General features: G+C 40.9%; 1 protein-coding gene across 14 annotated transcripts in view; it reads right to left on the bottom strand.

Annotated features, from left to right (window-relative positions):
- Window positions 1-26,734, bottom strand: part of SEMA4D (semaphorin 4D) — a 95,593-nt gene that overhangs the window by 3,267 nt on the left and 65,592 nt on the right. For 9 of the 14 annotated variants that reach the window (XM_032676869.1, XM_032676873.1, XM_032676866.1 and 6 more), the window contains 11 exons: window positions 25,041-25,139; window positions 23,744-23,837; window positions 22,699-22,812; window positions 21,643-21,794; window positions 19,694-19,869; window positions 19,379-19,535; window positions 18,373-18,595; window positions 17,822-17,937; window positions 14,154-14,326; window positions 13,883-13,926; window positions 11,088-12,969 (listed from right to left, as the gene is read on the bottom strand). In XM_032676869.1, the coding sequence (XP_032532760.1) occupies window positions 12,053-12,969; window positions 13,883-13,926; window positions 14,154-14,326; window positions 17,822-17,937; window positions 18,373-18,595; window positions 19,379-19,535; window positions 19,694-19,869; window positions 21,643-21,794; window positions 22,699-22,812; window positions 23,744-23,837; window positions 25,041-25,139 (2,265 nt within the window). In that variant the 3' untranslated portion in view covers window positions 11,088-12,052. Of the gene's footprint in view, window positions 1-8,711; window positions 9,005-9,966; window positions 10,174-11,087; window positions 12,970-13,882; window positions 13,927-14,153; window positions 14,327-17,821; window positions 17,938-18,372; window positions 18,596-19,378; window positions 19,536-19,693; window positions 19,870-21,642; window positions 21,795-22,698; window positions 22,813-23,743; window positions 23,838-25,040; window positions 25,140-26,734 lie in introns of those variants that run through there. The other 5 variants (XM_032676875.1, XM_032676876.1, XM_032676877.1 and 2 more) reach the window with 4 other exon arrangements.

The raw sequence follows: 26,734 nt of genomic DNA, 5'->3' as shown, positions 1-26,734 counted from the left end.
GGACAACGTTTGAGTAAATCAGAGATTGACAGTAGCCTAAAGGACAGAACAGCTGTTCCCAGAAAATTAGCAAGGTTGGCTGAAGTGTACCTGGCACATCAGAGCCTTTTCATTTAAAATACAGACATCTGGGCCAAACTAAGAACTTTGCAGTAATTCTGACGTTCAAAACATGCCTATTTCTCCCTCTGGGCCTACGATCCAGACTAGTCTTAGCAAGAGAGGACATAAAGAGAAATTTGGGGTAGAAAGAAGATAAGCTATTTTTCCAAATATGTCCTGACAGAAGGGGTAATCTACTACAGAAGTCAGCTTCATGAGCACTTCAAATTGGAAATCGATGCGGTATTTTGTTCCCCAGAAAAATCTACAGTTACTTTTAGATAATCATGCAGGCAGACAAAAAAAAAAAAAAAAGATAGTTTTTACATCTGTACACTTCCTCTGTGTGTCACGTTAAACTCTTACTAGTCTTATTTCCAAATCTGCCACAGATACGCACACAAATCAGGAGTTAGGGTGAATGAGAGAGAACGTAATCTAATTAAAGCATTGCAGAGTTTCTCCAAGGGAAGTGGCACAGTCCCAAGGACTTGGCAACAGCTCTAACGAAGTGCAGAGAGCAAACATGCTGGACTGAAAATCACAGAAAGAATAGTCCAGCACATACTCTTTTTTTTTTTTTAAAAAAAAATGTGTTTTGTGGATGATTGTACTTACTCTGCAGTTAACAGCAGATAGGTTACATGTCGCTAGAATCATGGGACATCTGAAAACAGGGACAAATTATTCCAGTAAACTAATGCTGAAGTTGGAATTTGGACAAATGGGAGGAACAGTCAGTACAAGCACAGCAGAAAGACAGAAATCTTGAAGCACCATTTTAGGGCCATGCAAGGAAGTGGCACATTCCGTGCAGGACAGGTCCCTAAAATTACTTCAAATGTACTGTTCACATCAGAGAACCTGCTCTACTTTTTGGGGCTAAAGAGCAGAGTTGTGCTGAAAATCTGCCAAAAGTTCAGCTTAGATCCACATTTCACCAGAAGACTAAAGTCCAATGATTTCCCAAAACAAGAAATTTTTCAAGCTGTGATGGTTCAGGTTGGCCCCTCGGGAAGTTGCAACTGGGCAATTTTACCCAGTTACCTTCTCCACTCTGTTTTCATTTTCAGGATGGAACAACTGAAAAAATACACTGAAACAGTGTCATCTGCAAAAGCTTTCCATCATATTTGTTAAATGCAAGTTTTCTACAGCTCTATGGTGAAATTAATTCAGACTCGAATGTAATGGTTAGAGAATTATGTTTTGAAAGCGAAGGAAAATAATATGAAAATATAATCTGCATTTTCTACTGTTGCTATAATACAAATTAATTACACGTCTAATGCAAACTTTAAAATACGAGTTTCTGACACATCTGATCTACTTACTTTGCCATCCACTTTAAGAATGCTTGAAAGATTAAAAAAAGTAAACTTATTAGATCATAATAAGCAGAGAATTAAACAGCACAACAGTCTAGATATGTAACTAGCTATGTCTAAGCAACCACAAAAGATACTTCAAAGAGTTAACTTTGAAAACAGTGCCTCAATAAATTTTAATAATAAAATGTGATTAAGTAAAATCAACTTCACTGCCTTGATTTTAGATGGGAAATTAACATGAAAAATGCAAAAAACCTTGCTGCATTGTCTGAACTACCCCTTTCCTTTGCATAAGCCCTTCACAGTTTCCAGTGTCTGTGAAAGTGTTTGCTTCTTTCCCATGGAGATCTCATTTTCTATACCTCTGCTTTCAGTAGTTTGAATGAAATGGCACTACCCAGACAGTAACAGCCCAGGAATTGTCCAGGTTAAGTTTCTGCTGGCAGAAGGGGTTCTCTGGTCTATGTCAAGTCAGGATGGGTTGAATAAACCATGTATTTAATACCCAGATGATTTTTCCTCAGTATTTTCCACGAGAAAAAAAATGTAGGCAGTCACACCATAAAAACTTAAACCACTGCAGCTGCTTGTAAGCTTCCCCCATAGTCTGTGTTCACTGAGCTACTGGTGTAAATTTGACCTAAGGGTAAAACAAATTGGTAAATAAAACCAGGTTTAAAGAATTGAAGTATACAGCTGCAGATCCAGAGCAGCGTGGAGATGTGCCCTGCTAAACTGGACCAAATTAAACATTTACCATATACACATCACACCCTAACAGACACAGGGCTTTCAAGACAGCTTGGAGATACTCATTTAAAAGGAGGAGATTATGGATTAAGTAGAGCTCACCAACATAAGGCTGGGGGAGGGAGCACTGGCCACGCTCGCCCCTTGTGCCAAACACTGTGATGTGCAGAGCTGTGCAGGCATTTCCAAAGCAGCCCAGTCAAGCTGTACAGTGAGACCCTGAGCAGTGCCACCCCACTGCTGCTGGCTTAGCACATGTTCTACCTGGATTTTAAGCTGGTTCTTGAAGGGTGGCACTAGAGCAAGGCTTCCCTATATTGAGAAGAACACTCCCAAGACAGAGAGAGGGGAGTTGGTAAAACAAAACAAGAGTTGCCAGCAAGCCTAAACCTCTTAAAGCTTTCCCCAGCTAACCTAATTTATCCCAAGTTGACAACAAATTGAAATCCAGGGAAGATAACCCACAGGTATCCCACAGAGAAATTCCATCAGGGTAATGAAAAGTCTTTTATACAAATCCCTATAATCTAAACAGAATTGCTACCAGAGGCTATCCACAGTGATGGGAAGTTTAGGAGAAAAGCCTCCCCTCTATAACCCAGCACAAACCAAAACCACTTCCATGTGCAGCAGATTAAAAAAAAAAAAAAAGTGGCATGTGGATTTAATGCTTGCTATCTAGCCTGTGGCTTTGCTGAATGCTGCTGAAGCAAACATCACAGATTCCTGAAAATCAAGGTCATATAAGAAGCTCTCATCTGGAGCACAGATTAAGTTGTAAAAAGGCAGTACCACCTGGATGCAGGAAGGTTATTTTGAATCGGAGATCAAAGTTAGCCCAGGAAAAGGTTGGTCAATCATTAATATGTAGCACTAAAAACCAGCACTACCCCCTATGTGAATGACAGATTTAAGGCTGGTTAAGAGTGTCTTGATCTGTAGGAGTCTGAGTCATGGCTGCTGGTAAGCTCCTGGAATAATAAATCAGTAGTAAATGAAGCCATCAGAGAGTAACTAACTGGAAAACAGGGGAAAGAACTTCTAAACTGAGACAAGCATCTGCAATTTTCTGAAAATAGTGTGCAAGTTACGCAGCCCATACATTCTGTAACCAGAGCGGGGTTTTTTGTAGTTTTGGTTTTTTGGTGGTTGGTTTTGTTTGTTGAAGTAGGGGCAGTGCATTCCAGAAGGCCAAGTAAGCCCTGATAGGAAACAGGAATTGCTTTAAAAAGTCAAGGAAAATAGACCTGAAATGCCAGAAGAATGTTGCTTCCAACACCAAATGTTTGGTACTGAAGAATGCACGACCTACAGCACAACAAACAACTGGGTGCTTCGATAAATCATCAATCTGTTTGTGCAACATCAACACCACGGACTGATGCAGCCTCGCTAAGGCAGATGAAAAGCAGGAAGTGCTTCCTGGGAAACGGGAAGCAGCTGCTGGAAGCAGCAACCAGTCTCCAGAGGTGATGTACAGCACATGCAGATGGAAGTGGGACGTGGCATCTGTCTTCTCCACAGAGGCATTTAAAAGCAGGTTGGGAAAATGTCTGACTCGCCCCCTCAGATGAAAACTCAGCTGGTCACTGTCCACGCTTCCCAGCAGGAACAGCACTTATTTATTTAGATGTTCTCTCGAGTGGGTCCAGAAAAAGGGTTTTGCAATTGGAACCCAGATAACTTGCCTGTGAAGAAAAATTAAACGACTGGCAGAAAAAAAAATTAGATTCTGCTTTGAGTTCGCATAATTATCTTTGGCCCTCCTATCGGCTAACAAGGATACTATGCGGAATTTAAAAATAAGAAAACTGGAGAATGCGTTTTAAGGGGAGTAACGTGCCCTCCAAAAATCACTTCTGTTCTCCAGAGAACACAAACCACTGTTTCTGCTTCTTGTTTGCCAGGTGGATCTAGCAGGAAAATGACTGGAAGAGATGGAAATGAGATTTTCATCTCCTCTGAGGGGACAGTGCAAGTAACACAAACTGAAGCAACTCTGGCAACAGTTTCTGCTGAAATTATTAAAAAGACATGACAACTTTGTTCCAAATTAGTACTCAGTTAATCAGCCATCACACCAATGGATTAATAATCACAAATCTACAGGCTGTAGCTCTCGTGGGGAAGAAAAATAACTGTACAGGTAGTCAGTTTGCAATCCAGGCTGGTGGAGGTAACAAGATGAGCTGAGGAAGCCAGTGTAAAGTTTTGGTTGTGCTCCAGAGATTCCAATACCTGTCCCAACCACATCTCACCTGGCAGGACTGGGAAGTACAGCTGCTCAATTGTGGGCAGGCTGTAGTTAATACCAGTGTACTGCTCCAAGCCGGGGCATTACTGAAGCAAGAATTTCACATTAGCAAGGAGAAAACCAGTAGAAATCCTTATGGTGAATTGCAAAAGGAGAAAGGCTAAGCTCAGAGGTCAAGCAAACCCTTATAAGCAAATGGTACAGAGAAGTAAGAACCAAAGTGAATCGCTTTCTCTCCCAAGAGAAGACACCCCAAAAGGCATTTAGAAGTTATATTTGTGCCTCAAAGACCCCAGTGCAAAGCAAACTTCTCCTTTTACACCTACCTAGTCATGCTACAAAACCTGACATGGATTCTGCAAAGCCTTTCTTTCCTGTGCCCTTGGAGTCTTCCCATAATCATGTGCATATCAAACTCAGGTGGAGAATACTGCAAAAGGATGGGCTTCTTCAAACTCTGCCCTGGTACCAGGGAGCAGCTTTGAAAACCTTGCCATGGGCTCAGTTTAGCCAAGCCCTCTGCTGAGGTGTGATGCAGCCAGTAGGATTTTACACACCTACTGATGTGTATGGGACACACCTGCAGCTTGAAATGCTTAAAGCACATTACAACAGTAATAACCACTTGCAGGCCACCAAGAACCAACTACCAGTCCTTACTGGACTGATTCCTCCACAGGGAGATTTTTTTGTGTGTGTGTGTCTTTTCTCTAGTGTTTTAGAGCATTTGTAGATTACCAAAAAGCCACACAAGAAGAGCTTTCCCAACTGCACCATTTTATTCATTGTACAGGAAAAACCTGTATGAATGCAGCCAGCTGCATCTTACCTGTGCAAGGTAAGATTCTGCTCAGCAGAAGAAAGAATAAGAAAATCTTCTGAGGAAAAAAATGAGTAAGACATTTTTGGTTCTACTTCTTTTCTTTGCTCTCCCCTTTTTTACCTTGAGGCACCTGATGCTTAATCATGTTTATACTGAACTTACTCTAGTCCTTACAAGAAAATTAATATGTTTAAAAAAAAAGGAAAAGGTATTTTTTTACACACCCTTCCGTGTATTTCTTAGCTTGACCATAGCATTTACATATAAAACTGCACAGTGAAGGGAATTCCTATAGAAGTGTTTCAAAATCTGCTCTTAATGCCAGAATTTAAGAATGCATCACCCATTTCACAGTCCTCATAGAATAAATTTTCAATTTTCTTACAGAAGTCACTATTAAGGAAGTCAACAGAACCCAGGTAACATCAGCACTTACAAAGGTGTTTAATGCTGTTGGGTTTGCATGCAGAGTTAGATGTAAGAGGGTCTAAGCAAGCCCTTATGCCTGTAAAAAGAGAAATGCCAGCATTCCAGTAAAATAATTACAGCCCTAAGATACTGAAATCTACGGTAACAAGGATATCTCCAATGTCTATTGAGTTTTATGCAAAATTGGTCTGTGTTATTTACTTGATTTTATAACCTTAAGACTTCCATGTCCTTTTTTATTAAAGGAACAATTTTAATTTTTCAACTTACCTTCTAGACTCATCTCAAGTAATGAAAAGCAGGTGTCATATCAGAGACCTGCACTAAGGAATGGTTTTATAGTACCAAGATGCCTTTAAGTGATGTCTGGTCAGTTGAAAGAATTGGAACAAAACTACAAAATTTCAAAGAAACAGCAACTGTGAGATTACTGTAGCCAAAGACGCTGAAATTGAGTCACAGGCACACAGCACGAGACAGAACACCTGAGAAGCTAATTCATAAAAGTGGGGATATGGAATTGTTTAACAAGGTGCAAATTCAGCATTCCCATGAGGACAAACTGAACGTGGATTACTAAGCAAAGCATGCAAATTTAAGTCAAGAGCATTGCTTCAGGAAAGCATCACTGTGTAAATCTCAAAATACACTGCATAAAAATTTAAAAGATTCTATAAAGTTTTAAAATATTTGTGCCGTGGACTGAATTGCCTTGAGAGATGCAGAGCTTACCTCTTCTAGGCTACTAATTAAAACATTTTCAGGTTTCAAAAACCTCGCTTTGTATCTCTCCACAGCCATAATTCACATTAAGAGACACCACATGCAACTGGTTACGAACCACAAGTGTATGCTCACGGCAAACTGCTCTTTGATATTTGTGTTCTTGCAAGAGTAAAAAAGTAACAACCCTGGTAAACTCCATTTTAAGATGCACGCTGTGATTTAAGTGCTGTGGTTGGTAATACTACACTAACATTTTATCTAACACGAAGCACATTCCTACACAGGCTCATCCTGCTCTGGGTGCTGCACTCCTCCACGCCTCTCCTGACTGAGCTCCAAACCAGACCACATCACCCCAGGGCTCCATGGGTAATGCAACCCTGTAAAGGATGCCAAAAAAAACCCACACATGACTTATGACTTATTTATGTGGGTCAGTCAGCCTCTGACAGACAAGCTCCTCCTCCCAGGAAAAAAACCATCAGGCACACCAAGGGGTACAGGGGCTTTTGAGCCCTTCTGCTGAGCCCTGTGATGCACGAGGACGTGGTGACACCAGCACGGGCAGCCCTGGGGCTCCTGCACACAGCCCGGGGCAGGGTCTCTTTCAGACTCACTCTGCAGGCACCTTGAGTCTTGCAGCAGTGCTTAGTAAAGTGCAGTGCGTTGCAGTTTATATTTTCCCCACCCTTCTGTGTGCCTCTCAGTGCAACTTGAGGCTTCACCAAAGCAAGAGAGAGAGAGAAAAATCTCTATTGAACCACTCGCAACTCTGATTCTTGGAAGTTACAGATCTTTTCCTCCATGGATGGGAAGCTTCTGGCACTCCCTTTAGAACAGCATAACCACGGGGAACAGGCACTGCGTGTGGGTGTTATCACATACCCATCTCAGCAGCTCCATCAAGTAGCAACTGCTTTAAAGTATATTGCCAAGTTCACAGAACTTTTATTGTTCACACTCCTGGGGTTATTTTACCAAGGCTGACAATAATCCATTATGTAAGACCTCCAGCTGCAGACGAACTAAAGGGAGATGTGACACCACGGACACAGCAAGTCTGAATCTACAGGGCAGAAGTACACATAAAGAATGGTGTTTTGCAGCGTGTCTTACTATAAAATAAGCATTTAAATTGTTGCTCAGCGTGATCACTTGCCTGGGAAGTTACAAACATGGATATACTACTCTAATACCGGATGAGGAGCTGTCAGTAAAGCATCTCCAAGCAGAACCAAAACTGCTGCGAAAAGCCTGTTTCTACTGTACCTAATTTCAACAGAGAAATTTATAAAGCAGGTGCATACACCATCAGCTGTCTGTCCCCCCTGAACCAGATAGTGTAGTATTTTATTCAATTTATTTGAAGCTTGCCTAAAATGTCTGTAAAGGGCTTAAAAATTTTGTAATGGGAGAGAAAATTCTAGTAGTGAAAGTACACAGGAAGCCTGATGTTTGCCCATGTGCAAACAGGTCTCTGGAGAAATGTGGGACTCTTCAGGGGAGCAGGGAGAAAGGAACTGGGAGAAAAGCTGTACAGGCAGATTTATTCCTTCCTCTTCAGGTGGGGCAGGAGTACCCCATTCTTGACAAACTAGTTTTTTTTCAGGAAAAAAAAAAAAAACCAGTATGTCACAAGTGGCTGTTGGTGCTTTATCCACTTCAGCTTCACCTTGCTGAAATCAGACAGTTACAAGGTTGTAGAGTGCTACCCCTAGGCAAGCTTTCAGGTTAAAACATGTGGGATGAGTAAGAGATGAGCAAAAGAACTCACCAACTCCTGCTGAGTTTCCAGACAGCTTGAAACAAGACATTTACAATTAAAAAAAGGAAGAGATTCGTCAGTTCTCATAAAACAACATTAGAAACTCAAGTCAAAATAAGCTTGAGGTTTTTGACTGGATGATGTGACATATTCTTTTTTTTTGCATATATATTTGCATCATACACTGGCTTGATACCATATCCTTTATGCAGACAACCAGGCACAACATTTAACTCTCTACCGGTCTCACTTAACCTTTCTGTTCCTTGTAGACACATTTCTCCTTATATTCATAGCCGAGGGAAATAAAGTTCCATTTAGCTACGTTTATATAAAGAAATATCAACAGACACTGAAGAAATGTGAATAAATCCAAGCAGAGACTTTCCTAGCAAAAGCACTTGCTTAGTCACCCCCCCACTCAGGATAAATGTATACACCCTCACATGCAGAACCCAGAAAGATGCAAAATATCTGCAGTATGATGGTTTGCATTTGTTGGGTTGGGGGTGGTAGTGTTTGATTTTTTTAAAATCAACAGACTACAGCTGTAATTCTGTGTATGAAAAGGGTGTGATGTATCAGCCAATTGCTTGTTTCTCAAAGGGAGTAAATCCCCCATCTGTAACACAGAGTTGGGTCTTTCACTGCTTCCTGAGATGAATCAGAACCACTTCCACAGCTGGGGCATCTTGGCCCTGCCTGTGCCATCACTGCACCTCTTGGATGTCAGGTGGTTTTGACAGTTTCTTCCAATATGCACCCCTACACCTCCTGAGGAGTGAGTTCCACAGGCTGACTTTAGGACACTACTCCTTCCTTCACTGCCAAGGCAAATACAATTAATCACAATTTTCAAAAGCAGCATGAGCATCATTTTAAAAAAGGCACAGTTGGATGAAAGAAAAAGTAATTTTAAAATAAATTCCAGGTCTGCTTAAATCTTTTGTGATATTTATGCTAATGTTTTTCATGTTGCACAATGAAGTTTCTGAACTGCCTATAGAAAAAGTGAACGAATTATTGCTGAAAGGCCTTTTTTCCATCTAAATTATTCCATTCTATGAAAGAACCTTCATCCCACCCTTGCTCTTTTTAGCCACGGAAATAAAAACAATGCCTCTGTTAGGATCTACACTAATACGAATTTATGCATTTTGATCTGACTCCAGATAACACTCACACTGAGACCAATGTGAAACCATGCTAGTTTTTAAAATTCCTCCATCTATGTAATCTCTTATTTTAAGGAACAAGGTTACATCCAAGGACCTGTTCAGATCCATTAAATCACACTTAGCTTAAACCAGCAATCACAAACTGTAATTCGTAACAATCCAAACAAAAGCTGGAAAGTAAGTGAATTGCTATGGAGAAAAGAGCTTTTTCCTTCTCCTGTACACCTCAGATAATACATCCATCATGAAGTGGAATTTGTTGTTACTGTAAGTCCTTCATCATTTAAAATAAGACGAAAAAAGAATAACTGACCTGGCCCAGAAAATACGCCAAATTCAAATCCAATACAAGTGTGTTTTTTACATTGCATACACGCTGACAACGAAAATATCTACCTGCTAAACATTACTCTGCAATCCTGATCCACTGAGCCTAGTAAAGTCAGGAAGTGGCACCCTGAAATTGTGTATGTCTTCTCTCCCCTTTGCCCCCCCAGCAGCCCCCCTTCCCCCCAGCATCAGAAAAGTAAAACTTACACAGTACATGGTGACATAGCTAAGCCTTTAATGCAGACCATGATGGCTTATACAGGGGTCCTCCAGCTTACCTGTGGCTTGGCAGAAGAGGTGGAAAGGTCCCCGGACACTAACATGCTGTGTCTGGTCACTTAGGAAAGGTGGCAACAACATGACCTTTATGGGGTCTGTGCTAGACCAAACATCAGGCTGGGTACTGGTGGGTGAAGGAGGTGAATCACTTCCCACACAGGACAAAAAGGAGGTACCAGTAGGAGGGAAAGGTATAGGAGATGAGGCTGTGTGACAGAAGAGGACAGAAAAGAAAGTAAAAGGGTACTAAGGAAAAAAGTTTTAAGAAATACATCACACAATGAAGAAATAATGCAAAAAGACAAATGAATTCTAGAAAGGTAGTAAGAGGAAATGTCCCTTGGCCCCTAGAGAAAAGCACTTTCCTCCTTCACCCACGTTTTTTCCCCCCCATCCTTCCAATCCCTCCCCCCTGGGTTATAACCTGCTCATTTGAAGTTGAGAGGCTGTTTCAAATTAATTATGAAAATTCTCGCTTTTCCCCTTAAAGGAAACCACAAGGAACATGAGTGCTTGCCAAATGGAAAGCAGTGTCATTGTGTCACGTTTCATAAATAATACAATTTATTTTAATATTTATTCTGTTATATGTACATAATTAAAAATAGAAAAATAAAACCAAACTGAATCTTATAAAATATAAACTGTTTACACTAAGATGGTCTAAATTATGGAAGTTCAACATAGAAAAGCAGCCCAGGCATTCTGCTGTTTACTGTTAAAACAAATTCTACTTCTAGCAATATTTACAGAAAGATGCAGTGAGAGGAACAATTCTTCAGGACTGTTACTGCACACAAAATGCTTTTACAGACAAACAGTGCTGCTGTGAACCAGGCTGAGAACAAATGCACACTTTCACGTCAGCAGGCATGATTCACATAAACAGTTCAAAGGACTGATTGTTTAAGCAGCTCCAGTTTCAGTCTCCAGTTGCATAGGAGAGTGGAAGGTATCATCCGGAAAGGGTGATGCTGCAAAGATTTGTCACAAAAAGAAGCTGAGTTATTTCTGAATCTGAAAAGAAGAAGAAAAAAAATCGGCAACGTTTTCTCATCAGGCTGAGTCCTTACAGTCCACTTCAGAGAGTCACCAGCTGAATTGTTGGAGTTAGTTCTTCTTGATTCCTGTTTTGCTCCCACAATGCAAGAAACCTCTTTCCTTGTCACTGCTAACTGACAGTTGCTTGCCTGTACTGTTTCATTAACTAAAGGAAAAAAAAAAAAATCCAGTTTTGTATAGAAAATAAAACATCACTATGTCCAGCTTTCTAGCTGGTGGGGGGAGGAAAAACAAAAAAAAAAAAGAAAAGCATTTATTTCCTCCTTCCCCATTCCCCACTTACTCCATGTTTTGTACTGATATTGTTGTACCTACATTTCTAAAAAGCAGCAAAGAAAAAAACCTTTAAACAAGATTATCCCTGAGTCTTACACAAATCAAGGCAATGCTATCCCCATTGTACCTTAAAATCTAAGATACTTAAAAAGTAGTTAAAAAAATTAACTTTAACCAACTAAAGAGATCTAGTGTGCCAAAACACAAAGCATAAAACTAAAAATAATCACTAGAAGCAAAGAAAAAAATGTCCCAATCTGGACAAAAGTCTATAATTTACCAATCTGATAAACTAAACTCAATTTCCAATTTGGAATTAAAATGAAACTAGGTCTTTTTTTTAATGGCAACTAAAAACGTGTGTAGACTGAAGTACTTTTTAAAGCCAACTGAATTAAAAAGTTACTTTTACTCTATGGAAGAACATGGCCAAAGAACAAGCAAGAAGCTTCACTAGAGCAAAGCGCTCAGTGGGGGGAAAAAATTGGGAATAAACAAGTGGTGATCTGAAACTGGCCATTTAAAAAAACTTTAAAAAAAAAAGGACAGTACAACACAAGATGCCACGGTCTCCAGACAAGAACACCGCTTCTCTAATCTGCTGAGATCTGAATGGAAACTGACTTGCTGTACAGCTGAAGCACGAAAACCCCGCTATGGCTTGGCCCGTCACACCCCGTGCTCCGACAGCCACGGTGGGACCACAGCTCGCATCCACCTCGGAAAGGGAAGGGATGGCTGCAGCCCTCAGTCCCCTTCCACGTCCGAGTCCGCGAACTTGAGCTCGCACTTGACATCGAAGGGCTTGTCCTTGGCCTCCCGGGACGCCTGCGAGTCCCCGGCCTGCAGCTGGCTGTTCCCGCAGTCGGGCTCGGTCTCGTAGCCGGTGTCGTGCGCGGGCTTCGGCTGCTCCCCGCTCTGGTGGCTCACGCTGCCCTGCTCCACCAGCGTCTCCTTCACGCTCTGCTCGCAGTCAGAAAAATCCGACTTCGTTTTCTTCTTGCCGAGCAGCATGACAGAGCGGAACTTCAGGCACTGCCCCGGCAGGTACCCCTTGTAGCAGTTGTAGGAGAGCAGGCACAAAAACAGGATGAAAAAGAAGAGGAAGAGGAACATCAACAAGAAGTTGTCGTTTGACTTGAGGAACATCGTCTTTTCTGGGACCGCATCGGGAATTGAATTGAAGAGCTCTGTGTTGGAGGCTACACTTGTTAGGACAGGGCCAATGGGCTTTGTCACTATCCTTGCTGTCGTTACTGGTACCATGTGAGTGGTCGAGGTGTGAGCAGTGGAACCCTCAGTTGACACAGCTGACGCTTTTGGCACATCACTATTACCTTCTGTTGGTGCAGATGCTGAGGTGGGGCCCACCATGGTGTGCTGTATTTTTTTCAGTTCCAAAACATGCTTAGCCAGCACTTGAGAAAATTTCTTATTCTTCACTTTTTCTTCTGACAAACACTGGTAAACACCACTGTCTCCTTCTGATAAATTGAAGATGAGCAGTGCCTTTTCCAGCAGACGGTACTTGGGACTCTCCACTCTCAGCACATCATCTCTGAACTTCCAAACTACCTGTGCCAGATTGGACTTTTGAGAACACTTGAGTTCTGCTGTGCTCCCATGCTTGAATGTATGCTGTAGGGGATTCTCTCTTACTTTATCTGGAACATCAAAATAAATGTGCAGAGTATCAGCAATGATTCCAGTTTCTCTAATCTGTACAGCTTCACAGGACTGTGTTACAGTCTTAATAGAAAGTGTGAAGGTTATGGCATTCACCTCACAAGACCAAGATGGCAGCATGCAAGAATCTGAGTGAAATACCAAGCTACAGCTGCACACAAAACATCGAGACAGACTGAGAGACAGGACACCTCAAACTCTAAGAGAGCCTCCACTTCTAGACAAAGATGAGACCTTGCTGATCCACAACTGAGCGTGCACTTGAGATGAGTCATTGAGGCAAGATACTGAACTTGGGGGTAAATTAAACTCTTAAGAGCTTTGTTTACTGCAGCTCAAATCTCCTGTAACACTGCTGCCTCTTTAAGATGTCCTTGATCTGGTGGCAGCAGCACACACTATAAAGAAAGGACCTGTGATTACTTGTCTTAAAGCACTATGGAAGGTACTTCAGCTGCTCTGTACTGTGTTCCAAGTTCCCCCTCCCCTCTGACTATAAAATCAGCTTTTTTTCCAAATCACTTAATCTGATCTAGCAGCAATAACCAAGCACTTGTCAAGGCTCACAGTAGAACGTCAAATGCTGTATCAAAGAGACAGAGGCCTCTGCAATAGAAGTACTTCTGGTATTGCTTTCATTCACAAGTCACTGTTGAGGTGCCCCCGCTCATTTCAGGGGGTTGTGCACTGCACACTGAAATGCATACAAACACAGACATTTTTAAGACAACATGCAGGCTGTACAGATGCTCAAATATTCAAAAGCAGAATCTCATACCTATAAAAATGTAAATGCATGTTCAGGTAATCACAAAAGCAAAGATGAACTAAGCACAGCTCTTTCACTACTCCACCTAGGCATATGAAAGAGCTCTGCAAAGACTAACTCACCAGAACAAGAAGATGCATCTCCACCTATGTGCTGAATCCAGTTCCTGTAAAAGGAAGCCCAAACATTAAAACTTCAAATCCTGTTTCCTAGAGCCTGCCTATTCCCTTGTACTAAGTCAGTCATCTTATCTAAACAGCACTAGCAGACACAAATGGATAGAAAAAAGTCTGTATTTGAAAACATTTGTTTTTTAAAATTCCACTTATCGGTAAGGGACAAGACTGATTCAATACTGACTGTAACTGCAAGGTCATCAAATGCTACCATTACCTTCCAATTTCAGCTTCTTTAAAAATATCAATGCAGGAAGCTTCGAGGGGTTTCCATGCACAGTAAGGATCCCTTGCTAGAACACAGTCAACACAAGTGGTGTACTTGTCACAGAACGCCACTGGGGACTGAACCACACCAGAATTTGAGCCAGCAAAGAGGTATTTTCTGCCCTAAAGAAAAACAAAGTAAAAAAAAAAAAAATAAAAATCAGAAAGAAATCACAGTCGATCACTTCCTCAAAGCCAAAAACTCATTACATGCTTTAAGTATCATTAAAGAGTAGCAAACATTCAGCCATGTTTGTAAAAACTGGTGCATGAGGGGAATAAGCATTTGATTAGCTTTTATCTCTAGAAACTCAAGCTGAAAATATTGCAGCAGTGCTCAAAGTGTGAAAAAGACAACAAAAACCTGAAACAGATACAGCTCGTGACAATGGAAAATAACCATGTCTAACCATGGCTTTATCACACAGTTTTTCCAGAAATATGAATGCTCCAACAATCCTTCTATGAGGTAAGGCAAGACTTGAGTCATCCTATGAGGATGACTAGCCTGCAGCAGGTACATGAATGCCTAACCAGGCTCTTTGTAGGACCTGCTCCTGTTAACCCAAAGCAGCCCTACTGCCTTCAGCTCCATCAACCAGCCAGGCCTCTGCAGCCACATCAGCATCAGCTTTATGCTTTTCAAGGAGGAACACTGGCAGTATTCAAAGGAAAACAGCACTGGTAAGAGATCAAGGAAAAGGGGAATATAATTAGATCACCTGCTGAACCATTGCTGCTGGGATCCCAAACAAGTGTCACTCTGACACAACAGGAAAAGACTCATTCCAAAAGACTCTTCCTATAAAAGGCAGGCACCTGCCATATTTCACTCATCTACTTAAAAGCTCAGGGAAGTTGATGGCTAAAGCTACACTGACTTCACATATTACAAGGCAAAGACTGAAGAAAGGGACCTGTGTTGCAAACCCAAACCACCAGTGACCAATCACCTCCTTTTGAGAGGCTCTGCACAGAAAGCCAAGTGGCACACCCCACCTTGGTAGTGGGTTGGCTTCATCCTGAGCAGAACACCAAGTGGATTTTTCAGCACCCTACTGCAGTTGCCACAGCAAATGGGCCAGATCCAAGCACAGAGTTGTACTGCAGCCACACAGATCTCAGTGCACAGAAATGTCCTCAGGGGTCATGTCTGCAGGGGGACTGCTTGACCCTGGCAGAATGAGCATGGTCACAAAATGATGGGCAGACATCCAAGAGAGACTTCTGGTAGAGAAACATTCTTCAAAACATCTCCTGTTCATGGTGCAGAAGTTTTGTCTAGACATGAGAAAAAGCCTCAAGAAAACAACTATCAGACTATCTTAGGGGCAAATTTGGGTTTTGGAACTCACTGATGCTGTTTTGCTAAGTAAGCAGGTTCTGCCATGAGAACTCAGAGCAGGTCAGTGTCTTTAATGCAATGATCATGAGAAAGTCTCCAGAGGAAGCTACAAGACCAAGCACAAATTAGTTTGGATTGGTCTCACATATGAAGTGTGCAGACAGCTTTCAAGGACACTCTCTGCACTGAAAAACACAAGGCAGAACAGGATCAAAAAAGAATCTGCTGGAAGACTGGAGTTTGAAAGACAGCTGAACATCCATCTATGTGCAGTCTTCCGTCCTGAACTTTAACCTAGACTATGCTGCATTGCCCATGGAAGAAGTGTACAGTGCTGGAGATGTCCTGCTTCCTAGGAAAAGCCTCCCACTCTGTCAAAGGCTCCCCCCATGTACGAAGCACTGTTATCTCTCTTGTGCTCTTCTAGATAATGCTGCCACACTGTGCATGCACTGTAGTGCCTCACAGGTTTCCCAGCTCATACATCCAAGAGTTCAGGGAACATGCAGCGAGCTGAGAAGACCATTAGAAAAAAAATCCAGACAAACCTTCAAGTCAAGTAGAAGATCTACTGTAGGATCCCCTGACTCTGCCCAGCATATTAAACAATGTGGGAAAAATCTGGAAACTACTGAAAAATGTGTTCAGAAAGGACTCTGAGTCCAGAGGGGTCTAAATCCCACCATCAGGGTAATTATTACCCTTCTGTGGTTAATCCACTACTATGGGATGCCATGACATGTATCAAAATACCAGCTCTAGGAAGGACTTCAGCAGCCACTGACTGTGGAGGCAGAAACTTGTGTTTTCATGCTGGGGAGCAGCAGTAAATCCCTGCTTGGGTGGTACCAGGACTGTACAGCTCTCATGCCTGGCCCAATCTCCCACTCATCATCACTGAAAAGGACCTCTGCTTTTATGAGAATGTACTGGGTAGCACTGCTTCAGTTTTGGGGTTTAGTTTTATGTCTCAACAATTATATCAGGAAGCAGTGTTTTGTTTCAATTCTAAGCTTTGAGAGAAGTTCCTTTGTGAAAAGGCAGTGCATTCCCTATGCACCCTCTGTGCCATGATTCAGGATGCCCTTGAGGAACTGAGCATGTAGCACCTGGACTCAGAATGAATACATTCAATGCCATTTTTTCTACACTAGTCTTGGCTACCATGTACATGATGGAACTGCTACATCACATGTCTTTGGTTTAAGGCTATAATGCCCACCTCTTCCCTTGCACACCCAAGAAATGGAGGAATCATAATTAAGCCACAATGAGAAGAACGGGCATTAGCATATTTATTAGAGGAGTCATCTATCCTTATCTTCTATCACAGAGCAAACCTGGAAAACCCTGTCAAAACAAGACACTTGAAGCTTTCTTTGCAGACAAAGCAGAAGAAACCAGCAAATACTTTATGTACATATGTAGACACATAATATATATCCACACACATATATAGAGAGCTGCCAGCGTGATGCACCATACAAAAATAATACAAACATCTTTACTGAAAACTATAGGCACGAAAAGATTTTAATCCTGATTTTCATTTGTCCAGCAAAAATATGCTCTGTCCTCATGACTTCTTCCTATTATAAGCATGAAAGGACAAATAAGCATGCAAGTTGAGCTTGTAAAATTATGACATAAAGCTCTGTTCCACTGAGCTGATCATGTTGACATGCAAAGTTCTATTAAATATCACAGAAAAATAAAAGCTGTTTCAAAGATATGTTGGCAGTATTCCTAAATCCCCAAGCTGCAGAGAACTTATCTTTCACTAGGTAGCTACTGAACGCTGGTATTACTATCAGACACTTCAAAAGAGGCATTTCAGTCCCTGAAATCTCAATGTCTGAGGGGTCTGATGCTACAAGTCACTGGTTAGGGCAGTGGAGAGGATTTTTCCTCGCAGATCTGCAATGGCCACAAGAGGTCGGGATTTTTACATTACTCCTAACCCGCAGTCTGGTATTCTGAAACACCTTACAGCTTTCAGCTTGTGCACATGGAATCAAACTGAAGATCTGCACACTCGTGCCCACCCCACACCCCTTCCCCACGTCCACATACATTTAGAAGTTTGGCACCTACCAAACAGACTGAAATGCAGCAGGCAATACGTGACACTGCTGCAGTACCATGAGTTACAAATGCAGCTTTTGGGTAGGTGCACAGTGATGGGTCTCCTGTTGCAAGGTTACAAAGTGGTACTTAAAAAGTTTTGGAGAAGAACAAAAATGAGATGAATGCTTGATGCTCACAGCACTTACTGTTTTGGATGAAAGCAAGAGAGTTTGGACTGGTTCAAAATCTGGAAAAAACTGTGTTTCTTCAATAATATGCATTCCATTTTCATAGCTGATGGCTTTGTGCACGGCTCCCCGATCTGAAACAACAGAGCAATATGTTTAAGTAAGATCCTTAAAACAGAAAGGCAGGAAAAAAACCCTGCACAATTGCTTTAACTTGTCTCAGTAATCTGCTTGCTGTTCAGATAAAGTCTTCATAGAACGCTGTGTCAAAGGTAACCATTAAATTTGCCATCAGCAGGAGCTCTGAGCAAGAAAACATTTTGGCACACAGAACGAGCATTTAGAGATTTATCTTCTGTGTGTTTTTGCTGCTCTCATGCAGCTTTGCAGTTCTTTTCCTGCAATACCTTTTCAATGTTAGGTTAAGACTGTCCACTTACTGTGGCACCTTGCCTTTTAATGGAAACACCAGCTCTACAAGCACTGCAAACATGGAAATCTCAAGAGTTTCTCTTTGAAAACTAAAGAACCAGCATACCCTTAAAACAGAGGTCTTCTGCAGAACTCACCTGTACCGATGAACATCACATCATACACGGTGCCATTGAGTGCTCTGACTCTGTCTACCACAATCTGTGTGTACTTCACATCTTGCTTTACCAGCCGAGGTCTGTCTCCCATTGGGGTCACTGAGTCATCCATCAGAGGATGGTCTCTAACAAACTGCAGTGTCTTGTCTGGTAAATTCAGTGAGCTCATGTAGCTTGATCCTCCGGCTTCGTTGTTTATACACTAGCAGGAAGACAGGGAGGGGGGGGGAACACCAAAACAAAAGAGACAATCAAATTATATCATTTACTTGTACAAAACAAAGACACAGCAGGCATTTTCTTCTCTGCATCACTTTGGCCAGCAAGCACACCTTCATACTACACTTATTCTAGTGAGGCAAGTCCTCAGGTCTCATAGCACTCTGGCTTCTGTGATGTACTAATCCCTGAGCCTTGGACTACATTTTTGTTTGGGCTCAAAATACATACTAGGAAAATATTCCTTCTGTAACTCTCACACATTTTAACTGCTTTTAGCTGTCACCTCATTCAGCACCAGCAACAAGACGACTGTAAGGAACGTAAGGAAGTAAGAAAAGTCTGAAAGAGACTGAGCACTATGAACATTTTAGTCTGTAGAGCAATGCACTGTGTTGGATAAAGATGCTGAGAACCTACAGAGACAATGCAACAGCTGCTATACTTCTGTTCATTTGAACTCAAAAGTATTTCTAGTGTGTATATATATTCTGTTTCACCAGCAGAAAATTATTAACAAAATAACAAAAACCCCAAACCAGTAAATAACTCAATTCTAAATTAAAAAGAAACAAACACTTTGGTTCCCGGATACAAAGTTCAGAACATATCACTTCACTGTTTTTGAAAGCTTTTTTGCAACAAGAAGTAACCAGGTAGGGCAAACAAATAATTCATTAATAGGTTACCTAACGCTTTCTAGTCTTTTTACTTTTGAGCATTAAAAAAAAAAAAAGTCATCAGATCCAAGATTTCCCAAACTTACCGCACCAGGTCGAGGATTAGGGATCTCCCCATTGTATCGTACCCACTTTGTATGAGCCTGTTCCACTATAGCACTCTGCATGTACTTTCCTTTTGAGAAAACCTCTTCTACAGTAGACAGACTGTATGCACACACTGCTGACAACCCCACGTTATTCCTACAAGTTCAGGAAGAAATGAAAAAAAAAAGAAACAATCCCCCCAAAAAACAAACAAACAAACAAACAAACAAAAAACACAGGAGCAATTATTAGTTCTTGTAGTAACCAACTGACACTAAAGGTACTTATCCAGGAAAAGGCTATACCACACTTACAGCTGTGGGGTGAAGACTCCATATATCACTGGTTCGTTTAAAGTCGAAGACTTGAGAATAAAAACATCATTGATAACATTGAAAATTAAGTTCTTATCGGGGATGGTACAAATCAGTCTGGCCTTGAGAAAGGACGTCCATTTTTTTTGCAAGATCCTTAATCCTCCTTGGTCCCTCTTACGACATTAAAAAAAAATAAAAAGGTATTTGTGAGGAGAACTAGTAGCATTTTTGCATTTAAGAACCACTGCTATAGCACGAAATTACTAAGCTCTGTTATTTTCTAACATTTCGTCTATAGCAACCATCAATAAGTGTTAACACATTCACAAACAGAACAGTAAAAAAGCCACAGGAAAACTGATTCAACAACAATAATGCAGAATTGTTTCTATCACACACACAGGCAACATGGAATACGAGAGTTAACGAAGAACCACACTTCAGCAATAATTGAGAAAACTGAGATGGGCAATGCACCATCAGGAAAAAGCTGTTTATTAGAACAAGTAAAATAAGGGTGGAAGTACTATACTGTCCCTTTAGAGAAATAAGTAATATTGCATTTTTCCTAAGACATCAAAACTGTGAGTTAAATTCTAATGCTGCAATATGCCCTTAAACTTGCCTGACATTGATACTTTCATTAGAAGAAATGCAGCAATGGTTTAGTCCTGCTAGCAGTTACCACCTTTATTCAGGATTTGCAGTAACAAGGCTTAAAGAAGTTAAGATACACTGACAAGAAATGTTCCAAAATATTTGCTAATCAAGCTGTAGCTCTGATACTCCACTTCAAAAAGCAGGGCATATTGAAACTGCATTGATAGTTCCCATTCATTATCCAAAGGTGTTAGGCAAAGTACTAAAGAAAATATGCAAAATTTATTAAAACAATTAAGTATAAATGCTTATGGATTTGCAACTTGCCACTGACTCCTATTTCAAACAGAACAGTCTGAATTATATAATTATATAATAAAGAAGCTCTCATATTCCACAACAATCCCCTTTTAAAGCATACACAAGCTGTCAGTGGGTAGAGGGTCATAAAAAGCCCAACATAAACTTTCCTCCAGCTCCTTGTTTAACAGAAATCTCAAGGGCACTAACTTTTCATTTATGTTTTGACTTCCATGTTTAAATATAAAACAGTGAAGTCAAAATAAAACTTTCAACCTCATAAAAATGAGGCGGAGAGATAAATTTCCTGTTGGAAAAAAAAAAAAAAAACCCTTGAGGAAATTGATACATTCCACTGAAAAAGTTTTTGTTAAATCAACATCTTATACTGGGGGAAAAAAAACTTTCATCAGCAAGATTTTCAACCAACACTCCTGAGGAAATATACTTGAATCAGCCTAACCCAGTGAGGTTTAAGCACAGCAAGCGTGACAATCAGGCTGCTGGTGACCATTTTCCTTCAGGCTCTGGCAGCTGTTAAGAGCTTCATAGAAGTCCCATCTGCTACACCAGAGCCAAGAACTATTTTGCTGTGGACACAGCTACAGTTCTGCTTGCATACAGATACTTGAAAGTCACTTGACAGACATCCTGTCTGCTCAGCCCCAACCAAAGTCTGTTCTTCACAGGGAGTTGTACTTATCAAAAAAGAAAAAAAAAAAATAAAAGAAAGGAAAGCCTCAGGAAACACTTTTTCTGTTGCTGGGTTTTGTCACGGTTGGTTTGTTTTCCCCTGGAGGAGAGGAGAACCCCCAGATGTATTGAAATTTCATAACTGTGCAAAATTAAGTCAAGTATTTAATCACAAAGCAACCATTAGGCTTCCTCGGTTCTGAAGAACTGACTGGAATTGCTGATTCACTAAGATTCACTAAATTCAACCACTTTCAGTTAACTGGCAGTAAGTTCACAAAAATAAATGCTTTTTAACACACATATACAAAATTCTAGTTGATATAGTAACAGTAAGTTGAACTATCTCCCACCTTGCAGACCCTAGCTATTCTTGGAATCATCAGTTTTCCAATACATTCATACTCCACAGACACCTCGGTGAAAAAGAAGTATATCTTGTCATCTTCTCCATCTGTGCTGTTTTGATCTGCTCTTATCACATCAGCAAAAACAAAATTGGGCTCTACAGACACAAAGAGAAGAATTTTCCATTACATATGAGACTACTAACCTGATTCCCTCAAAGACCCTCTAGGAGTTCTCTTTCACCCAAATTCCACATTGAATTTACCTGCTCTCTAGTCACTGACCTCCCTACACAGTTTCTTGCTCATAATATGAATAGTGTTTCTCAAAAACAAAACAAAAAACCAGCCAGGAACAGAAAAAAAAACTCCCCAAACCCGCAAATCCTAAATGAAAGCACTAAGATACCTCAGAGATCTCTGAAGTAATGAGATTATTACTGCACCATAATGTTCTTCAGCCCATACTCAAACATGGTTTTCTAATGGGCCTGGAGGACATGACCTCCCTTGCCTGCCTCCCCTCCATTTCAGCTACTAGCTGAAAGACTAAAAACAACATTAAACATGTGTTACAAAACTCACTATCCTGTACTTTTTGGTTATGATGATCATGATTTTGGTCCTTTTTGGCACAAAGCCTCAAACCTCTGAACGTTCACAAAGCTCAGTGAATTCTGAAATTCAGGAACTGAAATCACCAAGAACCACGATCAGCTCAATTTGAAAACCCATTCCAGACCAAAAACATTGCTTTCCTTACTGTATCATAACTAAGCTGCATTATTGCAAAGAAGAACACGCAGATATAAAATAAACTGCAGCCATTATTGTCCAGAGTAAGCCTGTATATCTTGAAGTTGTTTTCATTGTCAATGCTGATAAAAATCAACATCTCTTGATGGCATCATGAGGGCACACACTCACATGTCAGGGTATGCCAGTATAACAAAATCCATTCTCTCTATCAGACAATTGCTCCTTACACCCAGGAAAACTCTGTCAGTGTGGGGTTGAAGAAGGAAAAGTAATTTATCTGGGCCAGTTCTCATGCCCACTTACCATTAAGCCAAGGTATTGCATACTCTGTTCTCAGAGGGCTCTGATGAGAGTGCCGTGAAATAATGGGTTCACTTCCCAAGAAATTGTAAGAAGTCCCAGAATAAAGCTCCTCGTCTTTAACACAAAACCAAATATTTTAGATCTTATGGACTGGATACCAAAAAAGGTACATAAATATTTTCTGAGTCTATGTAAGCTTAAGCTTCCCACAAGAAAAGACAAACAAGGACTTCCTCTAAATTGCCCTGGACATGTATTTTATGTTTACATTTCTGCTGACTGTGCTGAAGCCTAACACTTCCAGAGTGTGGTTTATTGATGCTCTAACACAAGAAGTGATGAAATTCAGAGCAGTTTTTGTGGTACTTTAGCACTTAACATGTAAACCTACAGTTCATGTAAAACCATGCAAATTTACTTAAATGCATCAGAAGTCTGGAATTATTCTTCTCTCTTTCTATGCCACCATTGTTCAAACTCAACTTTTAAAAACGCAGGCACAGTGCAGGGAGTTGTGTTTCTCATTTCCTGTTTCATCCTATGTTGAGCTTCTCTCATGATCTTTGACACAACAGTAAATCCATCAACTCTGGATCCCCCAGGTCGAGATTCAAGGGTGTCTTTCTATGCAGTAAGTCTACCTGCAATCAATATCTCACTTCTCTATTCTGTCTTATGGGTAAGTCTTCAGGACAGCTAAAAAGTACCACTTGTTAAATTTACTGAAATTGCATTAATGGATGCTACAAATGCAGCCAAGTACATTTAGACTACCTGGACTAAATAGGTTAAACACCTGAAAATACAGTTTGAAAATTAGTATTTTAGAAGTTGCTTCCAAAACAACCTAGAGTTTTTAAGTTCTCCTTCAAAAAACATGCTAAGGTTGACTAAATAAGTATTTTAACATCTTTACAGATACACAATAAAGGGAAAAAATATGGATGCAAGCTACCATTTTGACACTGACAAACTGGAGCATGACAGTGGGAAAGACAGAACTTTTTTTATATATAAGAACAAGGTAGGCAAAGTCTGAACTTACCAACCATAACAGATGTGTAGCTTTGAGCAGGATCAAATGGACATCTACCCTTACCATCCTCATTTTTACCTCCAAGTTCAAATGAAGTTAAATTCTGCAAAAGAAAAATCAAGTTGAAAACCACAAAACAACTGTTGGCACTTTTTCAGCCACTCAGCTCATGCAAAATTAACTGAAAACTAAACACTAAATATCAGGCTATATCATCAACTGCCAGAATCAAAGGCATTTTGTGTATAATTATAAAAGGCATATGTGTTTTTGGAAAATCTTATCAAGTCCCATGGACAGAGAGGAAATGTGATCCTGCAATTTGTGAGGCCAAGAACAGAAAAGAGCAAAAGATGAAAAGTTAAATCCAGACAGACCTCGAGAAAAAGCACCCACGAAAGACACCAGGAACAGCAGGGAAGTTAACTGATATATGGAAAGAACTGGCAATTATTGAATAAGCCTGAAAAGAATAGGGAGTCTCAGAAATCAAGAAGGCTTTCTGAAGCAGATTTAGCAATTTTCGAGATTATGTTAAATTTGTGAGATAGGGCATAATCCAGCTAAGGCTTTAAAAAGCAACAGAGTATTTTGGCTGCTACTTTATAAATCCCCTAAAAAGACCAAGAGAATGAGGATCAGAAAGATGATGAACTGCAGCCACAGTACTGGGCAAGTAATCAGTTATACTGTGTAATGGAGACATTGGAAGCTAAGAACAGTGGCTCCTGGCAATATTCCAGAGGTGATGGCTGGCAGACTTGCAAGCAGGGGAGACAAAAAGGCACAACTACAAGATTTCTCAACTTTCGAATTGCTAAGAGCCGCAGTAGGGAAAATGATACAAGAGTCAGCAGTGAGAAAAAGGGAGTTTTAATTTTGTGCCAAGACTTCACTCTGAAGCATTCAGCACTATGAATCTGTGGCATAGCCAGAAGCAGAGACAAAAGACAAGCAGAGACAGGAATCTGAGAAATTTTGGGAAGATCTGGTAATGGGTGGAAGTTACAAACAATGTAATTTCAGTTTCAGAAACTGGTTTTATGCTAACACACAATACGCAAAGAATTACGAAAAAGTAAATCTGTAGTTAGACAAGATGAATCAAGAATTCATTAAGTGCTCTGAAAAAAGGAACAGTACGGTTTATTTCCATAATCTATGGTGGGACAGTGCAATAAATGCTCCTAACCTTACAACCAGCACTGAAGATACAACAGTTTCAGGAATGGAGATCAACTTGTTTACCTGAGCTGCTTTTTAAGTTACAGTTGTTGCTCGGTCAAAACATACACAGATTTCTTACCACGTAATCACATGTTGGCTGAAATGCATTAGTTCCACACACGTAGAGGAAAGTATCATTCAGCTGCTGCAAGACACGCACGTAGTTACGACACTCCGTCTGTAAGAGAGGACAAGGAGAGAACCAGTCTGATAAACCATGGCTTCCAACATAAACAGATGATGGTGTGCTGTCAGCTTGTCTGTTGCCACACACCAGAGAAGCCTGGGTGACACGTGGGTGACACTGAGGCACCATCTCCCTACAATCTCCAGGAGTTCTAATCAATCCTGCAGCATCTGGTTCCTACAGTCATGTGCAGCTAGCTGCCTCAGTATCCTATCAGAGTAGCATCACCAAGTACCATATATTCAGCAGGGTCCATCTCAAGATGTTTTTACAAAAGCACAAGCTCCAAACACACATCCAATCCATGGCAATGACTAGTTAAACATGGAGTTTTGGATTACACCATCTCTTGTACACCTCAACGAAACACTGACAGTCAAGGCTGTTTCTTAAGAGCAAAACCTGTAATTCCCCTAAATTAGCTATAAAGTTTTGTCACTTCCTGCTGTCCTTCCACCCCTCCTCCCCCCCCCCCCCAGTCCCTGATATCATTCAAGGAATCTTCTTAATTTCTTTGGTTCTGAAACAGAACAATGAGTTTGAGCAAAACCCTTAATAAAGGATACCATAAAGACTCAGAGTAATAACGAAGAAAAACAACTCTAAACACCCACTTAGAGAAGGGGAAAACCAGTATCAACATCCCTTAATTCTTGCTAGTATACTGTCAGACACCACCACTGAACTGTTGTACTATAAACTTCTTAAGCAAGTTTCAGCACTGGTCTTACTATTCCTTCTTATGAGACAAACTAGGTATTTCTGTGACTGTACGGCAGAAAACTGCAGGGAGGGGAAGAGAGTAAAACCAGTTTTCTGCCAGATGAGCTCCTTGAACAACTGCATGAATGCTTTCTGCTGGCACTACACAGTACAGTGGTGATGGATGAGGGAGAGTGTAAGAAATAGCAACAGTGGCTTAAAACCTTGACCCTTTTGAAACTCCTGGACTATGCAAAACATCACAGTTACAATAAATGTGACTACTAAATGGTTACGAGCACAGTGAGGGAAAAGTATGGCCAGCAACAACTGTGAGTTGCTAACTAGGGACAGGGGAAAACAAAGAAAATAAATTTAGAGCTCTCTTTGTGGGGTCTAACATACCCCACCAGTAATCTCTGCAGAGGACTTGTGGAGATTCACACACAGCTGGCTAAACATATGCATATAAGAGAAACATCTCACAGTCATTGTGGCTGTGAGTATTATTACTAGCAAGCCCAAATGAACTTGGAAAACACAAATAACATTCTCTGACCCCATCCTGAAGAGGCAGACAAGGAGGAAACAGCCCTTAAAATATCTGCCACACCTCATATTTGGACAAGGTACTGACAGTCACCAGTGGAAGGAAAAGCAGTAAGCCAGTCCAAGGGAGGGAAGAGAGCCCACTCCCACCCTGGGCAGCCCCATGAAGGCAGAATGCCTATCGGCCCTGGATGCAGCACTTGGGGTTTTGTAGCAGCATGAAATGAAGAGGCTGCAGGTTTAAGGGTCACATCCCTGCAACTGCAGAGTAGGACTGCTTTCTGCATTCACAGACTTACAGGATTCTACTTTCAAACCTGTGCTAAAAGCCTGAC

This window comes from Chiroxiphia lanceolata, chromosome Z, assembly GCF_009829145.1.
Source record: "Chiroxiphia lanceolata isolate bChiLan1 chromosome Z, bChiLan1.pri, whole genome shotgun sequence".
Taxonomy (NCBI): Eukaryota; Metazoa; Chordata; class Aves; order Passeriformes; family Pipridae; genus Chiroxiphia; species Chiroxiphia lanceolata.
This window is presented reverse-complemented; position numbering and strand designations above follow the sequence as displayed.